Here is a 22,985-nt window from a genome sequence, read left to right as displayed (position 1 = left end):
GGATCCCCTTACTTTGGAATGGGCACAAATACAGATCTTTTCCAGTTGGCTGGCCAGGTAGCCATCTTCCAAATTTCTTGGCATTGACAAGTAAGCATTTCCAGAGTTGCATCCATTCCTTGAAACATCTCAATTGGTATTGTCAATTCTGGAGCCCTGTTTTTCACCAATGCCTTCAATGCACCTTAGACTTCTTCCTTCAATCAGTTCTTGATCACATAATCTACTATGCCAGGAATGAGAAATTGAAGAGGAATGGTGTGGCATTCATCATCACAAAGAATGTATCAAGATTTATCCTGAATTACAATGCTCTCAGTGATAAGGTAATATCCATACGCTTACAAGGAAGACATGTTAATACTTACACCTACAGAAACACCTACTACCATCGAGTCGGATCCGACTCATGGCAACCCCTGCTTGGATTTCCGAGGCTGTATCACTATGGAAGTAGATTGCTAAGCCTTTCTTCCGTGGAGTGGCTGGTGGGTTTGAACTGCCAGCCTTCTGGTTAGCAGTCAAATGCCTTAAGCATTCCAACCACCAAAGCCAAAGATGAGGAAATTGAAGATTTTTACTAACTTCTGCAGTCTGAAATTGACCAAACATGCAATTAAGACATGTTGATTATCACTGGTGACTGGAAAGTAAAAGTTGGAAACAAAGAAGAATTACTGATAGTTGGACAATAATGGCCTTGGTGATAGACATAATGCTGGAGATTGCATGATAGAATTTTGCAAGACCAATGCAAATTCAAATTTATTGCAAATGCAAATACCTTTTCTCAACAACACAAATGGCAGCTATACACATGGACTTCCCCAGATGGAGTACACAAAAATCATACTGACTACATCTGTGGAAAGCGGCGCTGGAGAAGCTCAACACCTTCAACCAAAACAAGGCCAGGAGCTGTCTGTGGAACAGACCATCAACTGCTCATATGCAAGTTCAAGTGGAAGGTGAAGACAATTAAAACAAGTCCACGGGAACCAAAATGTGTCCTTGAATATATCCCTCCTGAATTTAGAAAACCATCTAAAGATAGACCCATCTAAAGAACAGATTTCAAGCATTGAACACCAATGACTGAAAACCAGAGGAATAGTGGGATGACATCAAGAACATCATCTGTGAAGAAAGCAAAAGGTCATTAAAAAGACAGGAAAGGAAGAAAAGACCAAAATGGATCTCGAAGAGACTCTGAAACTTGCCCCTGAATGGAGAGTAGGTAAAACAAATGGAAGAAATGGCAAGATAAAAGAGCTGAACAGATTTCAAAGAGCAGCTTGAGAAGACAAAGTCAATTACTATAATGAAATGTGCAAAGACTTGGAGTTAGAAAAACAAAAGGGAAGAACACACCCAGCATTTCTCAAGCTGAAAGAACTGAAGAAAAAATTTAAGATTCAAGTTGTAACATCAAAAGAGTCTATGGGTAATATATTGAATGATGCAGGAAACATCAAAAAAAAGATGGAAAGAATACACAGAGTCACTGTACCAAAAAGAAGTGGTTGATGTTCATCCATTTCAGGAGGTGACATATGATCAAGAACCAATGATACCGAAGGAAGAAATCAAAGCTGCACTGAAGGAATTGGTGAAAAACAAGCCTCCAGCAATTGACAGAATACCCACTGAGACGTTTCAACAAACGGATACCAAGCTGGAGGCACTCACTCAGCTATGGAAGACAGCTACCCCGCCAACTAACTGGAAGAGATCCATAATTGTACCCATTCCAAAGAAAGGTGATCCCACAGAATGTGGAAATTACTGAACAATATCATAAATATCATATGCAAGTGAAATCTTACTGAAGATAATTAAAAAATGGTTGTAGCAGTAAATTGACAGAGAACTTCCAGAAATGCTAGCTCGATTCAGAAGAGGACGTGGAATGAGAGATATGATTGCTGATGTCAGACAGATCTTGGCTCAAAGGAAAGAATACTAGAAAGATGTTCACTTATGTTTCATTGACTATGCAAAAGCATTAGATTGTGTGGATCATAATAAATTATGGTTAACACTGAGAAGAATGGGAATTCCAGAACACTTAATTATACTCATGAGGAATCTGTACATAGACCAGGAGGTTGTCATTCAAACAGAACAAAGGGATACTGCATGGTTTAAAATCAGGAAGGGAGTGTGTCAGGGCTGTATCCTTTCACCATACTTACTGAATTTGTATGCTGAGCAAATAATCTGAGAAGCTGGATTAAATGAAGAAGAACATGGCATCAGGATTGAAGGAAGATTCATTAACAACCTGAGATATGCAGATGACACAACTTTGCTTTCTCCAAGTGAGGATGACTTGAAACACTTACTGATAAAGACTGAAGACTACAGTCTGCAGTGTGGATTACACCTCAATATAAAGAAAACAAAAATCCTCACAACTAGACCATTAAGCAGCACCACAAGAAATGGAGAAAAGATTGAAATTGTCAAAGACTTTATATTACTTGGTTGTACAATCAACACCAATGGAAGCAACAGTCAAGACATCAGATGATCAGGCAAATCTGCTGCAAAAGACCTCTTTCAAGTGCTGAAGAGCAAAGATGTCTTCTTGAAGGCTAAGGTATGCCTAACCCAAGCCATGGTATTTTCAATCATCTCATATGCATGTGAAGGCTGGACAATGAATAAGGTAGACCGAAGAAGAGTTGATGCTTTTGAGTTGTGGTGTTGGAGAAGAATCCTGAAAGTACCATGGACTGCCAAAAAAAAAACTAACAAATCTGTCCTGGAAGAAATGTAGCCAGAATGCTCCTTGGAAGTGACAATGGCCAGACTTCATCTCACCTACTTTGGTCATGTTGTCAGGAGGGACCATTCTCTGGAAAAGGATATCATGCTTGGTGAAGTGGAGGATCAACAAAAAAAGGGAAGGCCCTCAACAATGTAGACTGACACAGTGGCTGAAAACGATGGGCTCAGTAGCAAGGACTGTGAGGCTGGCATAGGACCAGGCAGTGCTTTGTTCTGTCATACATAAGGTCGCTATGAGTTGGAGATGACTCGACGGCACCTAACGACAACAACAACAACATGTTAAACCAGTAGGAGTCCCTTGCTAGTGCAATTGGTTAATGTACTCTGCTATCTGAAAGGGTGGCAGTTTGAGTTCACCCATATGCATTTCAGAAGAAAGGCTTGGCAATCTACTTCTGAAAAATCAGCCATTGAATACCCTGTGGAACACAGTTCTACTCTGCATGGAGTTCTACACACATGGAGTTGCCAGGAGTTGGAATAAACTCTGTGACAACTAGTTTTTATTTTAAGCCATAACAGGCAACTGAAACTGAGGTCATTTATTCTACACCCTTGTTTTACTTATGAACATCCCAAGGCCCACAGAGGGAAATTGATACAGCAAGTTATAGTGGCAGTAACTTTCTAATTCTGTGATCTTTTTCCCTATTGTTTTTCTTTCAATTCTGTAGGAGGAAAGCACCAGATAAGGACTATGAAACTTCAAATGCTACCAGTACGGAATTATCCTGTGTCCTACCTGCATAATAATTATTTTATACATGCATAAAAATTACTGTAATAACTTGATACTTGAAAATGGAACGACTCCTAGGTCATTCAGTCCCCTCACTTTACAGGTGTAGAAAATACAAAAACAGTTGAGAAAGAGAAAAGTAGTCTCCAGTATTTGGAAACTTGTCTAGTACAATCAGGCCATTATGTTACTAGATGACAGCCTGGCACTCTCAGCTAGGCCTTGTGTTCTGTTGAACATAAACAATTTCACAGAACATAAACTTTAGACAAGGTCATTTTGCAACAATGATAATGACAAAAACAAGACCACTCCAGAATCATGTCTGAACACAAATAAATCATGAACAGTGTCCAAACCACACACACATACACACACACATACAAAAGACTAAACATGTCTCATCCTAAGAGAGTGTTGCTTCTTTACCTAATTACAGCTTTAACCTCAGTCTAGGCCTTCCCTCCTTCCAGATAAGATTTACTGAGATACCTAATCATAGAATTACCCTCATTTCCCGACAGAAAGGAATCCAGAAAAAAGCACTCACTTCCTTAAACCCTTCCCCAAATCACCTAACCCAATTCTTACCGAGATGCCCCACAGTTTCTTATGATATATGGTCTCTCTTGCTACTAGGAGTAATAATCCCAACTTGGTCAATTATGTGTGTGTTCTTGGTGTTTTGTGGTGGCTAGAGAGCACTGACAAACCTAAGTTCACACTGAGCAGGAGGCAGAGTTCATTAGAAGGACTCTCCAGGTTTCTACCTGTATTACTCTTTAGCACTTTCCACTCTTTCTGTTAGGAGCTCTGGTAGCGTAGTGCCCAAGGCACTTGACTGCTAACCAGAAGGCTGGCTGTTCAAACCCACCAGCCACTTCTCAAAAGGAAGATGGGGCAATCTACTTCCGTAGCGATACTGCCTCGGAAACCCAAGGAGGGGTCGCTATGAGTCGGGTCCGACTCGACGGCACATAACAACAACAACAACAACAGAGCAGTGTCCAGCAGAGGCTGAATGATTCGAAACGAAGGAATATGAGGGGCTTTTTAGATATGGGTTCCCTTCCATCTCTCAGCATCTCTCACTTTGGGCTGCATATGGACAGCACCATAGCATATCTCCATCAACTCCATCTTCTCTAAATCTTCAAATCCCTCACTTCTGGGATGCCCACCCTCTCTCAACCTCCTCCCTTGCCTGAATTTCTCTTGCCAACTGGTCCCTTCCCATACCTGAGCCCCAAGACCATCCTTTTCTAACGCTCCCTAGAACCCACCTGTCTCCAGTATCTGCCCCTACCACCAGACACCCGTGTTCCAGCCGCGCCTCTAACTAGGCGTCGAGTGGGCACTGCAGCCAGCCACCGCGCATGTGCGGAAATCGGCCGCACACGCAGGATCTCTGACATGTGAGGAGGTGCCTCGGAGTTTCCGTCTGGGTCTGGGCAGCCTTCGTCTGTCAGGAAGTCGGGAGAAACTAGCCGGAAGAAGAGCCTGCGCGCAGGGCTTTCTGGGATATGTAGTCGTGGCGTTCCTGAGGCTCTACCTTGAGCGATCCCTTAATTCTTCAGGTCTGTACCTTTCGCATTCACAGTCCCGTGCTACTTCCAGTCCAGAATTTAGTTTCTGGCTGCCAAGAAAGATTGGCTTGGTGTAGCTTCCTTTTCCCATAACGCTCTGCGGGGGCCGCGGCGCCTGCTGGGAGCTGTAGTCCCTACTCTGCGTACTGCGTTCGCTGAGGGGGAGGGCGGAGCTGCCGGCGGCCCGGGCGGGCTGGCAGCTACAGTGGGTGCGATAGACGCCTCCGCCTCTGCCGCCTCCGCCGTTGCCTCCTCCGCCGGGGCCGTTCGCTACTGCGCGGGGAGAGCGAGGCGGGGCCGCCGGGGCCGCCATGGAGCCCGACTCGGTAATTGAGGACAAGACCATCGAGCTCATGGTGAGTGCGGCCCGCTGGACCGTCCGTTCTTCCGTCCGTCCGTCCACAGGACGGGCCTGCCCATCTCAACGTCCGGCGCGAGGCCGGCCCTGGCCCTTCCCCGTCGTCTCGGCCCCGACCTGGGCCTCCCGCCTTCCCTGGCTTCGGGCCCGGCGCAGCTCCTGTGGATCCCTCGAGATCTAAGGCCAGATATGGTCCGGCCCACTCCGTTCCCCTCAGTTCTCTCCCCTCCTCTTGCCCCGTCCGGTCTCCGGGCCCATCTCTGGAATGACCCTCGCTCGTTTATTCTCTGGCCTTAGCTCACACCAGTCGCTCTAGCGTCTCATTCTCTTCTTGGAAGGCGTTTTATTTTATTTTTCCTTCTGTTTCTCTGGCCCAGGCCCGCACCACGCTTGCAAGCCCCACTCAGTCCGAATGAGGTGGTAGTGGGAGGGGGTACGGAAGAGATGATTAGGGCCGCCGCGGCCTCCGCTTCCTAGGAGTGTTTTCAGCACCCTGTTTCCAACCTGGGGCTGTGTGGATCCCCGGATAGGCCTTACAGGGCTGGGGTGGTGGGGGTGGTGGGGAGCCCTCGGGTTTGAGGCTGTGACGGATAGGCGGCCTCTTTCCCGGGCCACTGTGGTCCGGCTTCTCGGACAAAGGGTTTCTTACCGGGCCGAGAGGGATGTTTGCTTAGCCAGGCCCCAGGTATTCTGGATTCTGTCCCCAGGAAAGGGAAACTGTAACTTCATGTTTTCCGGAGCTACTTTGTGAAATTGGGGAGGAGGGATCGTCCTTATCCCAGTCGCCAGTTCTTTCTCTTCAAAAAAAGAAAAAAAAGAGTCGTTGGCCCTTGGCCCCTGGAGAAGTGATCACTTTTCTGTTAGAAACCATGGGCAGCCAGGCCAGTTTGCCTGATCCACGGATATCCCCAACCCCCTTCCGCCTTAGGACTTGGAGCCAGAAGGGGCTTTTAGAAAGGGGACCACGAGAGAATGTCTAGTAGAAGTGAGGAATTTGCTAATCGGTGGATGACTTGGTGGAAGAAATAAAATATGGCAAGTATTATATTACCAGTTTGAACATTAGGAAAATCAAACTGGGCTCTGGAGAGTTGGGGAGAGGAAGTCTTTGCCTTAGCAAATGGACATGCCCGGTGTTTCTTCCTGTGGAAACCTTGACAGTTTCATTGTATCTCTCCTAACATAGTAACAACTTCTACCCCATGGTTGGGAGGAAAGGTGAAAGAATGTAGTTAACCCAGCAAAATGTTTTCCTAGTCAGATTTTCTCCAGTGTGGAAATGTTTATTGAGTCAGTGATTCTGGGTAGGGTCGGTGACATCAGAGCCACTTCCCCCATTTAATGCTATAAATAATAAATGGTAACACTGAAAGTCTGTTGGATAGCCTCATGGTTTCTGTGGATGATGGTATCTGGGGAGTTAGGATGCATGTTTTAAAAATGGAAGTACAGTAGCAGAGGCAGCTTAATATTTGCTGTCCTTTGCATAATTCACAGAACTAGACTTCCTCAGCATTCTTGAAAACTAGAGAAACAAAAGTCGGGTAGTTTCTGATTTTTTTTTTTTTTTGGTAGGTGTATGGTTGTTTTCAAAGGGATACTGTCAGTTGGGTTTTATTTTATTGTCACTTACTGAGTGCTTTTTCCTTTTCAGCATAATTTATCAAATCATTGTAGTTAAGCCTTCGATATTCTGTAACTTTTGTGGTGAATTATTTTGGTAAAATATCTTGATTGAAATTACAGAAATTACTTGTATACTACATGTTCTTAAAAATGTAGTTATGCAATACATATTTACAACTGGAGAAATACTTCATATTGAAAGCTTGTAACCTGGGACCGCTTTGAAATTGGCTAGTCTGAGCTCCTTCTTTTTCTGTTCACTTAAAAAATAATTAAAATGTCTTTATTTTCAAAGGAATTGAAAGAAATACAGGAAGACCCAATTACTTGGTTTAGAGTGCATGGCTTTTTTTTTAGAAAAAGAAAATCCTGATCCTAAATTTCCTTCCTTCCTGTGCTCATAGCATAAAAAGTTTGATACTGCATCTGAAAAGAGATTTCAGCCTTTCAAGGACACAATAAATTGGAATTCTTAGAAAATGTAATGGAGAATTTAGTAATTATGATCAATTTTAAAATGGCTTTTCATGTAAGAATTTTAATAATCCCTGAAAGGGATTATCAGTTAAGACTTAACCCTTCTTATAAACATGTATTCATCTACTTTACTGTAGTAGATAGCACAGTGTTTAACTGCTGATTGAGTAAACCCCAGGATCAAATGTAGGAATGATAATGCCTTAAAATCTAATTGCATGTGGCTTTCTGTATCCACTGCATTTTAGTAACAGTTTCTAGAGCTAGGTTAAAAATATTTTTTATATTGGTTTTAAAATGATTGAAAGAGGGGAAGGAGTTAAATTAATGATATTTTGAAAGCCTAAAAGCATGAAATATTTTTAGATTTTGTGAGTCAGCTTCAATACTCAGATATTTGTGATTGTGCTGCCTGTACCAGCTCAGTACATAATTAACAAGGTAACTTCCATCTGATATTCCAGAACGTGCTGTATTAAAAGGAGCAAACAGACTTTGTAGGTCTCTCCATTTCTTAATCTTCATCCCTCTGCTTTCTTTCTTGCACTTTTGATAAATTGACTAGCACATAAAGCCTGTGATAATAGAATAGTTAAATCTTCACATTTAATTTAATCCTTGTTGTGACTCCTGTGCCTGTGTGAGGCTTACACACACAGTAGCATACTTCTCTAATTGACCTACTGCATAGGGTTCAGACTTTAATAAAGACTATAAACTCTTGATTGAGGCAGCTGATTTTACAAGTGCTGATGGTGGGTAATTTAACTACCAAATGATGTTTATGGCTTTGTATAGGCCCAGTGCTGTACCTTGTCTGTGGGCCTGGTTTTAAACTTCTGATTTTGGTAAAATCAGTTTTTTAGTTAATGACATAGAAAAGTAGTAATCCATTTTAAAAATAACACAACGTTCACCAGGCCATGACTAGTGCAGTGGATTTCATTAGAAACATTGAAAACCATACATTGTATATCACATGATATTTATTAATTTTTGAGGTAGGAATATGAGTTGATGCCCAGACACTCATCACTAGGGAGTACTCACAGAGCTGCTGATTGAAAGAGAAAGATGGTTAGTCCTCCCTGTTAGAAGGTAACAGGAGTAGACTTTTTTTTTTTTTTTAAAATACGTTTTATTTAAATATAATTTATGTGGGAGCTCTGGTAGCGTAGTGCCTAAGGCACTTGACTGCTAACCAGAAGGCTGGCGGTTCAAACCCAGCAGCCACTCCTCGGAAGGAAGATGGGGCAATCTACTTCCCTAGTGATACCCAAGGAGGGGTCGCTATGAGTCAGGTCTGACTTGGCACCTAACAACAACAACAACAACATAATTTATGTATGGTGAAATACACAAAACTACAGTGACATGGGTCAATAAGGAGTAGATATTAAAAGCTTAGGAAAAGTAATCTTGCCCCTCTATGGGTATGTTTACATCTCCCCCCATTACAAAATTAATGTGCAGTTTATACTCTATTGTTAGTTATTGAATGATTCTTATTTGCCAAGTGTCCTTGCATGAGTCATTTCCTTTCCTGTATTATCACTAAGTGGCTATATCACTTGAATGGATATAGGTAAAATACATTGGACCTTATTAAGAAGGTGTGGTATAAATGCTATTTTTAGAGCTGTTGAACTAGAGGCAGGCCACAAGGCCAAGGAGATGAAAAAACTGACAAGTGAAGTTAACTGGACATTTTTCCTTTTTTGAATCTTTTTTTTTCCTTCCTCTTATTGACTTCTTGAGCCTGATAAGTGGAATTGTTTACTCAAGAAATTGGATCTTTCTTTGCTACCATTACTTGTCCTTATCTCCATCTAATGGTGTGCTAGTTTACCAAATGCAGACTAAATAGACACTACTTTAAATTAAATAAACCACCTATGTGTTTACAGACCTCATTGACCTGCCTCAATTTTTGTCTCTGTTCTTGGAGTAGGAATCCCTGGATAGTGCAGATGGTTAAACGTTCACCTACTAATGGAAAGGTTGGTAGTTTGAACCTACCCAGATGTGCTTTGGAAGAAAGGCCTGATGATCGGCTTCTTGAAAGCCTTATGAGGCATGGTTCTACTCTTAATACCAGGGGTTGCCATGAGTCAAAATCAATTTGACACCAACTTGTTTTGAAGTAGGTTGGATGTCATTTCAGATTTGACGTGTTCCTGCATAGACTGTTGGCATTCTTGGCTCCAGACTGCTGCTGTTTGTTTTCTGAAAACGAAGAGAGCCAGCACAGATGAATCACTAGCCCTCTACCCAGCTTCACAGACCAGCATATACATTCCTGTGGGTTTCTGCTCTGTGAGATCCTTGGGATCTTAGATTTCACCTTGTGATACTACTTGTACTTAAAGAGAAAGTAAGCATTTCAGGTCCTAGTGATTCTAAAGGAGCTCTGGTAGTGTAGAGCCTAAGGTACTTGACTGTTAACCAGAAGGCTGGTGGTTCAAAGCCACCAGCCACTCCTTGGAAGGAAGGTTGGGCAATCTACTTCAGTAGTGATACCGCCTCGGAAACCAATGGAGGGGTTGCTATGAGTAGGGTCTGACTCCATAGCGCGTAACAACAACAATAACAACAACAAGTGATTCTGAGTTCAGCCCCACTTCTGGCTTTTCCAAGGAGCTCTGGTGGTGTAGTGCTTGAGGCATTTGACTTGCTAATCAGAAAGCTGGAGGTTCAAACCCACCAGCTGCTCCTCAGAAGGAAGACTGGGCAATCTACTTCTGTAAAGATTTACCACCTTGGAAACCCAAAGGGGGTCGCTGTGAGTCAGAATCGACTCAATGGCAGGGTTTTTTTTTTCCTCTTGCTTTTCCATTCCCTTTCTTCACTTACTCTATATGCCAGGCAAAGCATGGAGGACCATGGTTTTTCAAATTCTGTTGACACTATCTCCTCTGTCGCCACTAATATGAACTGCCTTAAGCCTATTTATTGAAGGCTATTGATATTTACCCAAGGGATCTAATAGTTGACTGTCTGGGCAAATTGGTTTAGGTCAGAGCTCAGCAATCCTGTTTGCTCTGCATGATAAAGCGCTATCCAACCTCAAAACAATTCAGATGCTATCTCTTTTATGTTTTGTTGGTAGATACCAACTTGTTTTTATATTTATAGCACTGTATACATGATACTCATTGTTAAATGAATGAATTCTGCCACTTTGCATTTCTATTTTGGCACTTAACACATTCCAGGATTGTATGATAGTTACCTGTTTTTCTCCCCTATTAAATGATAAACTCTTTGAGGGAAGGGATTGGGCCTTACTATTTTTCCTATGACATATAACTCCTTTGCATACACAGTGCCTTCTTGTATTAGGTGTTCTGGAAATGCTGAGTTGAATTTTCCTGTTGATTTCACACATTATTGCCTGTACCTTAACCATCCTCTTTTCTGGAAAATCATACTCACACCCCTAGTTCTCACAGTACCCTGATCTTAATTCTTGTGAGATTTGCCAGGCTTTCCCTGTATAATTATAAGAGTTTGTGATCAAGTCTCAGCTTGCCTTCTAGAGGCTGTATCTGATTGTCCTTTGAATCCTTCACAATGCCTTGCTAATGGGTATTCAATAGATTCTTATTGATTAATGTTACTTTTTTTTTTTTAAATACTGTGACCTTTTTAAGATGTCATAATGATGCCTCTGAGACAATGGCGAAGATGCATAGAGGAGAAAAACTGGTGATGGGGCAGAGTAGGGAGAGATGGTATATGGCACATAGGACACCCATAGACATTTTAACCATTATCTACAGACTTTTCCATATATACAGATTAATATACATAGATCCTGGAGGATGGTTGATAGCAAAGTATTTAGGAAAACAAATTCCTTTTATAGCTGTTGGTGTGATTTTGCTAATTGGGTTCTATGACTTTAATAAAACAGGATTTAATAGAAAGGGCATGGGCTTTAGTGTGAGTTTATATCCCAGCATTATCACTTGCTGTCTGTGTGACCTTAAGAAAGTTAACTTTTCTGAGTTATGGTTTCATTATTTGTAAATAATGCATGTCTTGCTCTGGGGTGTTGGGATAATTATATGAGAGATGTGTGAGAGGACCTTGTAGAGACTTGTCTCCCAGCAAATGCTTGCTGTGCGAACTTTCCCCACAAGTACATGGACCATGTTTTGTCACACAACATCAAGACAGATGGTGTAAGAAAGGTTTTCATTCTTCCCCCCTGAGTTGTTAGATGTATTTGTGTAGCTTTATGTAAGTCTAAAATTGCTTTTAAACCAAAACCAAACTCACTGCCGTTGAGTCAGATCCTACTGGTAGCGACCCCTCCTTGGATTTCCGAGGCAGACTCCACGGCACATTAACAGCAACAACAACAACATCACTACAGAAGTAGATTGCCTAGCATTCCTTCCGAGGAGTGCCTATAGGGTTTGAACTGCTAGCCTTCTGGTTAGCAGTCAGATGCCTTAGGCACTGTGCCACCTGAGCTCCCAAATGAGCCTTCTTTGGGAGAAATGATGAAATTATATAGAATCAGTGTACTGTCTTGAAAAATCCAGGAGATCCTATTAAAGGTACCATGAACTACCAATTTGGCATAATTAGACCTGTGCCCTGTTTGAAGTACAGAATCATGATAAAAAAAGATTAGTGATTTAGTTCATATTGACATTGAGCCTTGTGATTTATGTTTGATTTGTTAAGTTTAGATGGGAAATTACGATTTTTGAGTTCTTATTTTTGAAGCAAAGCTGATAATTTTAAGCTTCAACAGAATAACAGTATCAGTAGATTTCCTCCTGAGCTGTATTGTTTTCATTGAATTAGTTGACAAAAGGAGAAAAAACTTGTTGGTCAAGAACATGCAGGGTACCTTCTGTTAAGTTTCTGCTGATCACAATTGCTTAACAGGAAGTTCATCTTTGTAGGCAAGTGAGAGACAGACTAGGAAGACCTGACAATCCAGTAGGGTGTCTCTAACCTGTATCTTATTTATTGTTTGAATGAAACTCAAAGATTGCGTTCTGTGATGTCAGCAGGAAGCCTTTTTAGGAAATTCCCTCTCAGGGTTAGTCACTAATGAAGACCTTCACATAATGGTAAGCTGTGAATTAGAAACAGTGGGACATTAACATGAAAAATGGAAAAAATGTTTCTGTTTGTGAGTAGAGAGATGGAGAAATAAAAGTATAATGAATATAGGAAGCCATTCTCTAATAGAAAGCCTCCAGTCCACTGAAGGGGAAACAAAAAATGAGCGCTCTATTTTTGGTAAAAGGGAACTTAAGTAATTTTTAATTTTTTTAAAGCATTGTGTTGAGAACATTTAACCAGTTTTGGGAACTAATAAGATATGTGTTGATTCTGCGAAATGACTGTTTGAGAGACTCAGAGAAAGGGACAGAGGAGAGAAAGAACTTAGTCTTGACACTGGTGTGGCATATATTAACCTTTGTATCTCTAGCATAAGGCCTGCCACCTACGAGGTATGCAATATATATTTATTTGAAGGGAAGGGAGTAAATTAAACCCTCTAGTACTCAGTGGTAGAAGTCTCGCCTTCCATGTTGGAGACTGGGATTTGATTCATAGCCAGTGGACCTCATGGTACAACCATCACCCATCTGTCTTTGGAGGCTTACATGTTGCTACGATGCTGAACAGGTTTCAGTGGATCTTCCAGACTAAGGGTACACTAGGAAGAAAGGCCTGATGATGTTCTTCTGAAAATTAGCAATAAAAACTCTATTGAACCACAGTTGTTGGATCTACTACCGATCATGGTGATGGTGCAGGACTTGGCAGTATTTTGTTTAGTTGTGCAGGTGGTTGCTGTGAGTCATGGGTGACTGGATAGCAGCTGACAACAGAGAAAGGGTTGTGGATTCAAGAGATCCAGAAATTAATAAAGTAGTTGTGTTTTGCTATGATTTGTTCTGTACTTTGGTTTTAAGAGTAAGTTATACTTTGAAAAGCAGAGTGTTGCTTTAGCAGTTAGCTACTAGACATAGCTCACCAACTACTCTTGTTGAAAGAGGGTTCTCAGTTTATTCTTAGGCTCCAGAGTAGTATCACTAATGGGAAAAACTAGAGCACTCATTATTTGCTTGAGAGTTTACTTATGTGATCTTTTTAACTTTTGAATATTAAAAACATTTCTATCCTATTGTCTAAGATTAATCATAGACTGTTATTTCGGTTTCTTCAGTTGCTTTGCCTACAATGTGAAAAATCAACAACTTTAGTCATTGCCTGTGTACTATTACATGGGAGAAAAATGTGGTAATTTGTTTCTGTAAAGATTTACAGACTTGGAAACCCTTGGGGCAGTTCTACTTTGTCCTATAGGGTCCTTTGAGTCAGAATGACTCCAGGGCAGTGAGTTTGATTTGGATGGACTATTATTAACAAATCTTAGAATTTTAAAATGCCTTGGTTGGTTTCAGTTGAATTTAAGATTCTTTATCATAGATATGGGGGAGCTCTAGTGGTGTAGGGCTTAAGACATTGGCTAACCAGAAGGCTGGCGGTTCAAACCCACCAGCCACCCCTCGGCAGGAAGATTGGGCAATCTACTTCCGTAGTGATACTGCTTCGCCTCAGAGCCAAGGAGGGGTCGCTGTGAGTCAGAAATGACAGCAGTGAGTTTTAGAGATTTTAGATCATACATAGTCTTTGCTGGTAAGTACAAAGATTTTTTGAGCACCATTACAATGTGTTTTGTTTCAATATTAACATTGTAAGCCTTAGAATTGCTTGACTCTTTGTTGACAAAATGCTTTAAGTGACAAGATCTAGGGAGTTAGCCTTTAAGGATGGTTCAACTGGTTGGATTGTGTTTTAATTCAGGTATGCTGAAGTATTTACTCTTACCAGATTACTACTATAGTTCTCCATTTTGATGTTAATTTATTTAGGACTTTGAGAGTGAAGTTTAGATTCTCCTGACCCAGAAATCAGGGCCTTTCTGACCCTTGTACTTAGGAGACAGCAGAATTCCTTGACAAGGGTATGCATGGGCTGTACTGCATAGTAGATGTGGGGCTTTGGGCAAGTTTCTTTCTGCTCATCTTTTCTGAGAATTAAATACAGGTAATGAATGTAAAGGGCCTGGCTCATTAGTAGTCCTTTAATAGAGGTAGTAATTACTGCCAGGGACATTTTGGCAGTGTGGCAATTGAGGAAATAGCAAATTAATGTGCAAATTAGTTCAGAGTCTTTTGATTTTTAAGTTTTTATCTGTTATCCTTTTGAATGCCTTTTTCACTTGCCCAGTTTGCTTAGAATTTACAGTTAATGAAAAAATTGGTATGGCAGAGAAAGAACATTGGTGTAATGTGGACTGGGCCTATTTATTTAAAGGTGTCACTTAGTAAAGTACTTATTAATGTTTTTTATTATTTTGTCTAGTTGGGAAATAGGAGCTCTGGTGGCGTAGTGCTTAAGTCATTTGACTGCTAGTCAGAAGGCTGATGGTTCACATCCACCAGCCACTCCTCAGAAGGAAGGTTGGGCAATCTACTTCCATGTTGATACTGCCTTGAAAACCCAAGGAGGGGTCACTGTGAGTCGCATCTGATTCGCCGGCAATGAGTTTGGTGGTTTGGTTAGTTGGAAAATAACTGGCCATTGTGGGGGATTGGCCTTTATTGGATGAGAAGTTTGTGTTTAAATTATATCATGTGTTTAAAACTGTTATTTCAGCTTAGGATAGAGGATTTGGGGAGTGTATATTTGATGTCTTATATGTAGCCAAAAAAAAGAAGATTTCTCAGATACTTAAATAAATGGCTTTATTGGGAGACACTTGAGCCCTCCCATAATCTGGGAGCCCTGGTGGCATAATGGTTAAAGCACTTGGCTGCAAACTGGGAGGTTGCTTGTTCAAATCCACCAGTTGCTCCATGGGAGAAAGATGTGGCAATCTGCTTCTGTAAAGATTGTTACAGTCTTGGGAACTCTATGGGGGCAGTTCTCCTCTGTTCTGTAAGGTTGCAATGAGTTGGAATTGACTTGACGGCAGTGGGTTTGGTTTTGGTATACCATTAATTTTAGCTGATGAACTATTTTAGTAATGGTGGAGCTGTTTTAGAAAATGGATAAGGAAGTTCATGGTAGCTGAATAATCTGGGTCAATTTGTGCGGATGGTAGGGTAAGTTTTTAACTGCTTTCATGCTCGTCATCTTGAGTAAATATTAATATTATGGATGCTTTGTTCTTTGCTGTATAGCTTTTCTTATCCTTTTCGCAACACACAGTTGAGCAATGTTGATGCAGACCTTTTATGTCAAATACCTGACTCAGGGGTTGTAACTTTTCCTGTGCCTCAGATCCACCACTCCATTGACCCTTCCGTATCTTGGTGGCTGTCCTTTGCCACTGGTGCCATGGTGGGTGTATGGATTGCTTTCTGTCTTTCAACAGTTACCGAAGTGCATGTTTGGGATTTTGTTGAAGAAAGCTGGATACAGGAAACGGAAAGAATCTTGGAAGATGCTTGACCGCTGTCTTTTCTCAGACTAGTCTGAAAGGGAATACTCCCATTCATTCTGGATTGGTGGATCTGAAGTACAAAATATTTTCCAGGTAAGCAATTACCCTGTATGGTTTTGTTTTGTGGAACTCAACTAACTTAAAGACACTTAAAAAAAGTTATTTCTTTTTCCATTAATAGAGAAAGGGAGCAATGTTAGATATTTGTGCCTAGTTTGGATGAAGGCATACACGGCAGAATGGCTAGCAAAAACTTGGTTGCAGAGTAAGAAGTGCAGTTATTTTTATATTAGGCCCAAATGGTGTATAATCATAGTCTAACAGGATGTAAGAAGTGCAGCCAGAATGTTCCTTAGACATCACTTCTTGGTCTTTTGGCTAAGATCAAGTGTGGAATGCTCTTTAGAAGTGAGAATGGCCAGACTTCTTCTCACCTACTTTGGTCATGTTGTCAGAAGGTGCCAGTCCTGGAAGAAGGATCTCCTGCTTGATAAAATAGATGGTCAACAAAATAGGGGAAGACCCTCAACTAGATGGATTGATACAGTGCCTGCAGTGATGGGCTCAAGCATAACACGGATTTTGAGGATGACATAGGAATGGGCAGTGTTTTGCTCTGTTGTACAGAAGGTCACTATGAATTAGAGCCAACTCGGTGGCACCTAACAGCAACAACAGTATATATATGGTAAATAAGGATACTTTGTTTGGGGAATAGCTTGTAAAGTATGGGAAGCAAATGGTAATTTTGAGGTATTACTGCGTAAGATTTACAGTTCATATATGGTCAAAATGTTTTTTGTAGCTATCATGTAAAGTAGTGGTCTTTTATTCTTAGGACTCTTGGAGGGTCTTCTCAGGAAGGGTTCCTAACTGTAGCAACTGTTCATTGAGCAACTGCTTGTTGCACTATGGTAGACATCTGGAGCTCTGGTGGCGTAGTGCCTAAGGCATTTGACTACTAACCAGAAGGCTGGAGGTTCAAACCCATTAGCCACTCCTCGGAAGGAAGATTGGACAATCTACTTCTGTAGTGACATTGCCTCGGAAACCCAAGGAGGGGCTGCTATGCGTTGGATCCAACTTGATGTCAGTGAGTTTTTTTTTTTTTTTTTTTTTCCGGTTTTATGGTAGACATCAGGAGCTCTGATGGTGCAGTGGTTGTTAAGGTACATGGCTGCTAACCAGGAGTTGGCTCTTTTGGCCCACCAGCCGCTCTACAGGAGAAAGATGAAGCAGTCTGCTTTTGTAAAGACTTACAGCCTTGGAAACTCTGAGTCAGTTCTACTCTGCCCTGTAGGATCTCTATGAGTTGGAATTGACTTAGTGGCAGTGGGTTTGATAAGCACCTTACCTGTATTTCTTATTTAATTGTGCAGATGAGTAAAATGAAGCTCATAAGCCTTAAGTAAATGCATGTTGCCCAGGGACAATGCGCTTGGTAAATGGCAGGGCCAAGCTTTAAGCTTAGATCTGTGTGTTCCCAAAGTCTGGCTCTTTTCATCTTACAACATATGCTGAAGTTTGTATTCCTATCTGCAGGAGCAGTGTGCAGTTAATTACAAAGGGTTTCGACTCAAAGAACATATGCGGTCCTATTGCTTGGCATGGTATGTGACTTGTGTCTGGTACCCTGCATGCGTCAAAACCAGATCTTTAGTCAGCTTATCAAAAAATATAAAGGTTATTTAAGAAGTATAGGAGAGGCAATATATTTAAATGTCAAAATGTACTTTCTACTGTAGAGAAGTATCATTAGGACTAGTGAACTCAAACCTGTATCTTCTCTCAGTTCCTCCTTAGTATTTATTGATTATTTAAATAGCTCAGTCACTCATTATGTAGACTTTTTTGAATTGTGCTGCGATGAACATAGGTGTGCGTATGTCTGTTCGTGTCCTGCCTCTCACTTCTTTAGCATATATTCCTAGTAATGGAATTGCTGTGTCAAATGGTATTTCTATTTTCAGTTTTTTAAGGAAATACCATACCGTTTGCCACAATGGTTGTACCATTTTACAATCCCACCAGCAGTGTGTAAAAGTTCTAATCTCTCTGCAACCTTGCCAGCATTCGTTATTTTCTGTCCTGTTGAACTTTGCTATTATTGCTGGGGTGAGATGATACCACATTGTTGTTTTGATTTGCATTTCTCTAATGACTAAAGGTTGCATGCAATTCCTCATGTGTTTGTTGGCTGTCAGCATTAGTGAAGTGTCTGTTCATGTCTGTTGCCTATTTTTGAGTTGAGTTATTTGTCTTTTTGGTGTTGAGCTGTTGAAGTTTTCTATAGATTTTGGAGATAAGTCCGTTGTCATAAATGTCATAGGCAAATATTTTCTCCTATTCTGTGGGTTTTTACCCTTTTGACGAAGTCTTTCGATGCACATAAGCATTAAATTTTTAAAAGGTTCCAGTCATCTAGCTTCTCTTCTCTCTCCTGTGCATTCTGGGTTATGTTGGATCGTCTATATATATCATAAATTAGGGCTTCTAGATTTGCCCCTATTTTATCTTTGATGAGCTTTATAGTTTTGGATTTTACATTTAAGTCTTTGATCCAGCTTGAGTTTGGTTTTGTGGATGGGGTAAGGTATGCGTCTTGTTTCATTTTTCTGCAAGTGGATATCAGTTTTGCCAGCATTATTTGTTAAAGAGGGGGTCTCTTGTTAAAGAGGGGGTCTCTTCCCCATTGGGAGCTCTGGTAGCATAGTGGCTAAGGCACTTGACTGCTAACCAGAAGGCTGGCGGTTCAAACCCACCAGCCACTCCTCGAAAGGAAGATGGGGCAATCTACTCCCATAGTGATACTGCCTCGGAATCCCAAGGAGGGGTCGCTATGAGTTGGGTCTGACTAGATGGCACATAACAACAACAATAACAACTCTTCCCCATTTAATGGATTTTGGACCTTTGTCAAAGATCAGCTGTCCGTAGATGGATAGGTCTATTTCTGGATTTTCAATTCTGTTCCATTGGTCTATCTGTCTATCATTGTACCAATACCGTGCTGTTTTGACTACTGTGGCTGTATAGTAGGTTATAAGATCCGGGAGTGTGAGACCTCCCACTTTCTTCTTCTTCTTCAGTAGTGCTTTGCTTATCTGAGGTCTCTTTCCATATGAAGTTAGAAATTTGTTTTTCCATGTCCTTAAAAAATTTTGTTGGTATCTGGCTCTGGATTGCATTGAATGTGTAGATGGCTTTAGGTAGTATTACATTTTCACAATATTGAGTCTACCTATTCATGAATAAGGCAGGTTCTTCATTTATTTAGATCCCTTGTTGTCTCCTGTAGTAGTGCTTTATAGTTTTCTTTGTGTAGGTCTTTTGTGTCTCTGGTTATTCCTAGATATTTTCTCTTTTTAGTAGCTATAGTAAATGGTATTGTTTCCCTTAATTCTTTTTCAGAGGTCTCTTTGTTGGTGTAGAGGAATCCAACTGATTTTTGTATGTTGACCTTGTATCCTTTCACTTTGCTGACCCTCTCTCTTAGTTCCAGTAGTTTTTTTGCCGAGTCTCTTGGGTTTTCTATGTATAGGATCATATCATCTGCAAATAGAGATAGCTTTACTTTCTCTTTGACAATTTTCATGTCTTCCATTTCACTTTCTTGCCTTATTGCCCTGGCTAGGACTTCCAACACAGTTTTAAATAGGAGTGGTGATAGAGGGCATCCCTATCTGGTTCCTGTTTATAAAGGGAATGCTTTGAATCTTTCTTCATTAATAATAATATTGGCTGTTGACTTTGCATATATGCCCTTTGTTATGTTGAGGAATTTCCCTTCTATCCCTGTTATCTGTTTTGCTGAGAGTTCTGAACAGGAATGGATGTTGTATTCTATCACATGCCTTTACTGTGTCAGTTGGTATAATCATATGGTTCTTTTGGTTTGTTTGTGTGGTGGATTACATTGGTTGTTTTTTTCTGATGTTGAACCATCCTTGAATACCAGATATGAATCCCACTTGGTCAGAATGTATTATTATTATTATTATTTTGATATGTTGTTGGATTCTGTTGGCCAGGATTTTGTTGAAGAATTTTGCATCTATGTTCATGAGGGATATTGGCCTGTAGTATTCCTTTTCAGTGGTGTCTCTCCCTGGTTTTGGTATTAGTTTTATGCTTGTTTCATAGAATGAGTTTTTTCTATGTTCTGGAATAGCTTGAGTAGTAGAGGTGTCAACTCTTCCCTGAATATTTGGTAAAATTCTTCAGTGAAGCCATCAGGGCTACGACTTTTTCTTGTGGGAAGTTTTTTTTTTATGACCTATTCAATTTCTTCCTTTGTTATGGGTCTGTTCAAGTATTCCATATCTGAGTGGCATAGTTTAGGTAGGACTTGTTATTCCAGAAACTTGTCCAACTCTTCTAGGTTCTCAAATCTGTTAGAGTACAGTTTTTCATAATATTCTGTCAATAGCTTATTTCAGTTGGTTCTGTTGTGATGACACCCTTTTCGTTTACTATTCTAGTAATTTGTATCTTCTCTTTCTTTTGTTAGATTTGCCAATGGTTTGTGAATTTTGTTAATCTTTTATAAGAACTAGCTTCTTGTTCTGTTGATTTTCTCTATTTTTTTTTGTTTTCTGTTTTGTTTATTTCTGCTCTGATCTTTATTATTTCCTTACTTCTAGACACTGTAGGATTCTTTTGTTGTTCTTTATCTAATTGTTGGAGTTTATGGGTTAGAGTGTTGATTTTGTTTCTTTCTTCTTTTTGATGTATGCATTTATTGCTATAAACTGACCTCTGAGTACTGCTTTTGCTGTGTCCCATAGGTTTTGGTAAGATGCATCTTCATTCTCATTTGTTTCTAGGAAGTTTTTAATTTCACCTATTACCCAATAGTTTTGAGCAGTGAGTTGTTCAACTTCCACATGTTTGATGTTCGTATTGTGAATTTCTAATTTTACATCATTGTGGTCTGAGAAGATGCTTTGTAGTATTTCAGTGTTTTTGAATTGATTGAGGTTTGTTTTATGTCCTTAAAAAAATTTTATGTTTTATGATCTGTTCTGGAGAATGATCCATGTGCACTGCGGAAGAATGTGAATTGTGCTTTTGTTGGGTGGAGTGCTCTGTATATGTCTATGAGGTCAAGTTGGCTGGCTGTGTTGAGTTCTTTTGTACCTTTATTGAGTTTTTTTCCTAGTTGATCTGTCCCTCCTTGAAAGTGGTATGTGAAAGTCTCCTACCCTACTACTATTGTAGAGTTTTCTACTTTCCTTTTCAATTCAGTTAGTATTTGCTTCACATATTTTGGAGCACTTTCATTGGGTGCATAGATATTTATTATTGTAATGTCTTCTTGGTCAATTGACCCTTTCAGCATTATATAGTGACCTTCTTTGTCTCTTATGTTGTTTTTCACCTTAAAGTCTATTTTATCAGAAATTAATATTGTCTTGCCTGCTCTTTTTTGGTTACCGTTGGCTTGGTATATATTTTTTTCCACCCCTTAATTTCTTTTTATCTTTGTGTCTAAGGTGGGTCTCTTATAGGCAGCATATTGATGGATCTTCTTTTCTTATCCATTATGCCACTCTCTTTCTTTTGATTGGTGCATTTAGTCCATTAACATTGAGTATAATTAGTGATAGGTATGCATTGATTGCTGTCATTCTGTTGTGTTTTTTTGTCGTGTTGTTGGAGTTTTCTTGGTCCATATACTTTTCTGCACTGAGTTCATTTTGTTGTCAAGTGTTTCCTCTCTTCTTTCTTGTTGCTTTTGTGCTTACTAAACCCATATATTTTCCTTCCTTCTGTGTTTGCTTAGGGTGATTGTTAATTTTCTCTGTGGTTACCTTGGAGTGAATTCTTGTCTCTATATTTTTGGAACAATCTGTTCTATGAGGACATTGTTCTATTTTCCTCTCCATTTGGCAGTTTTATACCTAGAACTTTTATTCTCTCTCTTTGGTTGGTTGCTGCTGTCATGTGCAGATTGACTTCCTTGTTTTTTACCATACAATGTTTTATGATCTTATTTTGAGCGTCTGTTTCTGATTTGGTTTTAGTGTTGATGTCATGTGTCCTGATTTTGTTGTTCTCTGTTGTGGGGTCTCTCTTTGTAGGACTTCCTTAAGCAGTTTTTTAAGGAATGGTGTGGTTTTCACAAAATCCCTTAATTTCTGTTTGTCTGAGAATGTCTTGATTTTACTCACATGTTTGATGGACAGTTTGGCTGGATATAGGATTCTTGCTTGGAAGTTCTTTTCCTTCAGTGTTGTATATATGCCGTCCCATTGCCTTCTTGCCTGCATGGTTTCTGCTAAGTAATCAGAACTCAGCCTAAGTGTTTGATTGTTACAAGTAATATTTCTTTTGTCCAGGGCAGCTCTCAAGACTTGTTTCTTTGTCTTTGGTTTTGGAGAGTTTGATTATGATATGTTTTTCTCTTGGGATCGATCTTGTATGGGGTTCTTTGAGCTTCTTGGACAAGTATCTTTTCTTCCTTCATGATATGGGGGAAATTTTCGGTTAGTATGTCTTCCACAGTTTTCTCAGTGGTTTTTTCACCTCTTCTGGAATTCCAGTGAGGTGTGTGTTGTTTCTTTTCACGTTGTCTCATATAACTCTTAGGTTCTCTTCATTTCTCTTAAATCTTTGTTCTGATTTTTCTTCATACAGGCTAGTGTCTAGGGATTTATCTTCTAGTTGGAAAATGTGTTCTTCAGCCAGCTCTAGCCTTTTCTTTTGTGCTTTCACTGTGTTGTGTAATTCTGTAATTTGGGCATTCATCTTCTGGATTTCTAACTGCTATTTTTGTATGAGTTCTGATTGTGTATTAATCTTGTTATTGTGTTCTCGAATGGTTTTCCGGAGTTCTTCCAGGGTACTGTCTATGTTCTCCTTGATTCTGTTTGGGGTTTCCTTGAGCCCTTATAGAGTTTTTTTTTTTTTTTT

General features: G+C 40.2%; 1 protein-coding gene across 1 annotated transcript in view; it reads left to right on the top strand.

Moving 5' to 3' along the window:
- Positions 1–5,432: 5,432 nt before the first annotated feature.
- FBXW11 (F-box and WD repeat domain containing 11) overlaps positions 5,433–22,985 on the top strand; it is a 254,405-nt gene continuing 236,852 nt past the window's right edge. The window contains exon 1 of the mRNA XM_007939767.2: positions 5,433–5,477. Within this exon, the coding sequence (XP_007937958.1) occupies positions 5,433–5,477 (45 nt within the window). The remainder of the gene's footprint in view (positions 5,478–22,985) is intronic.

Source organism: Orycteropus afer, unplaced genomic scaffold (assembly GCF_000298275.1).
Source record: "Orycteropus afer afer isolate SDZICR_OR568_19922 unplaced genomic scaffold, OryAfe1.0 scaffold00062, whole genome shotgun sequence".
Taxonomy (NCBI): domain Eukaryota; kingdom Metazoa; phylum Chordata; class Mammalia; order Tubulidentata; family Orycteropodidae; genus Orycteropus; species Orycteropus afer.
Note: the sequence above shows the minus strand (reverse complement) of the source record. Positions and strands in the feature narration are given on the sequence as shown.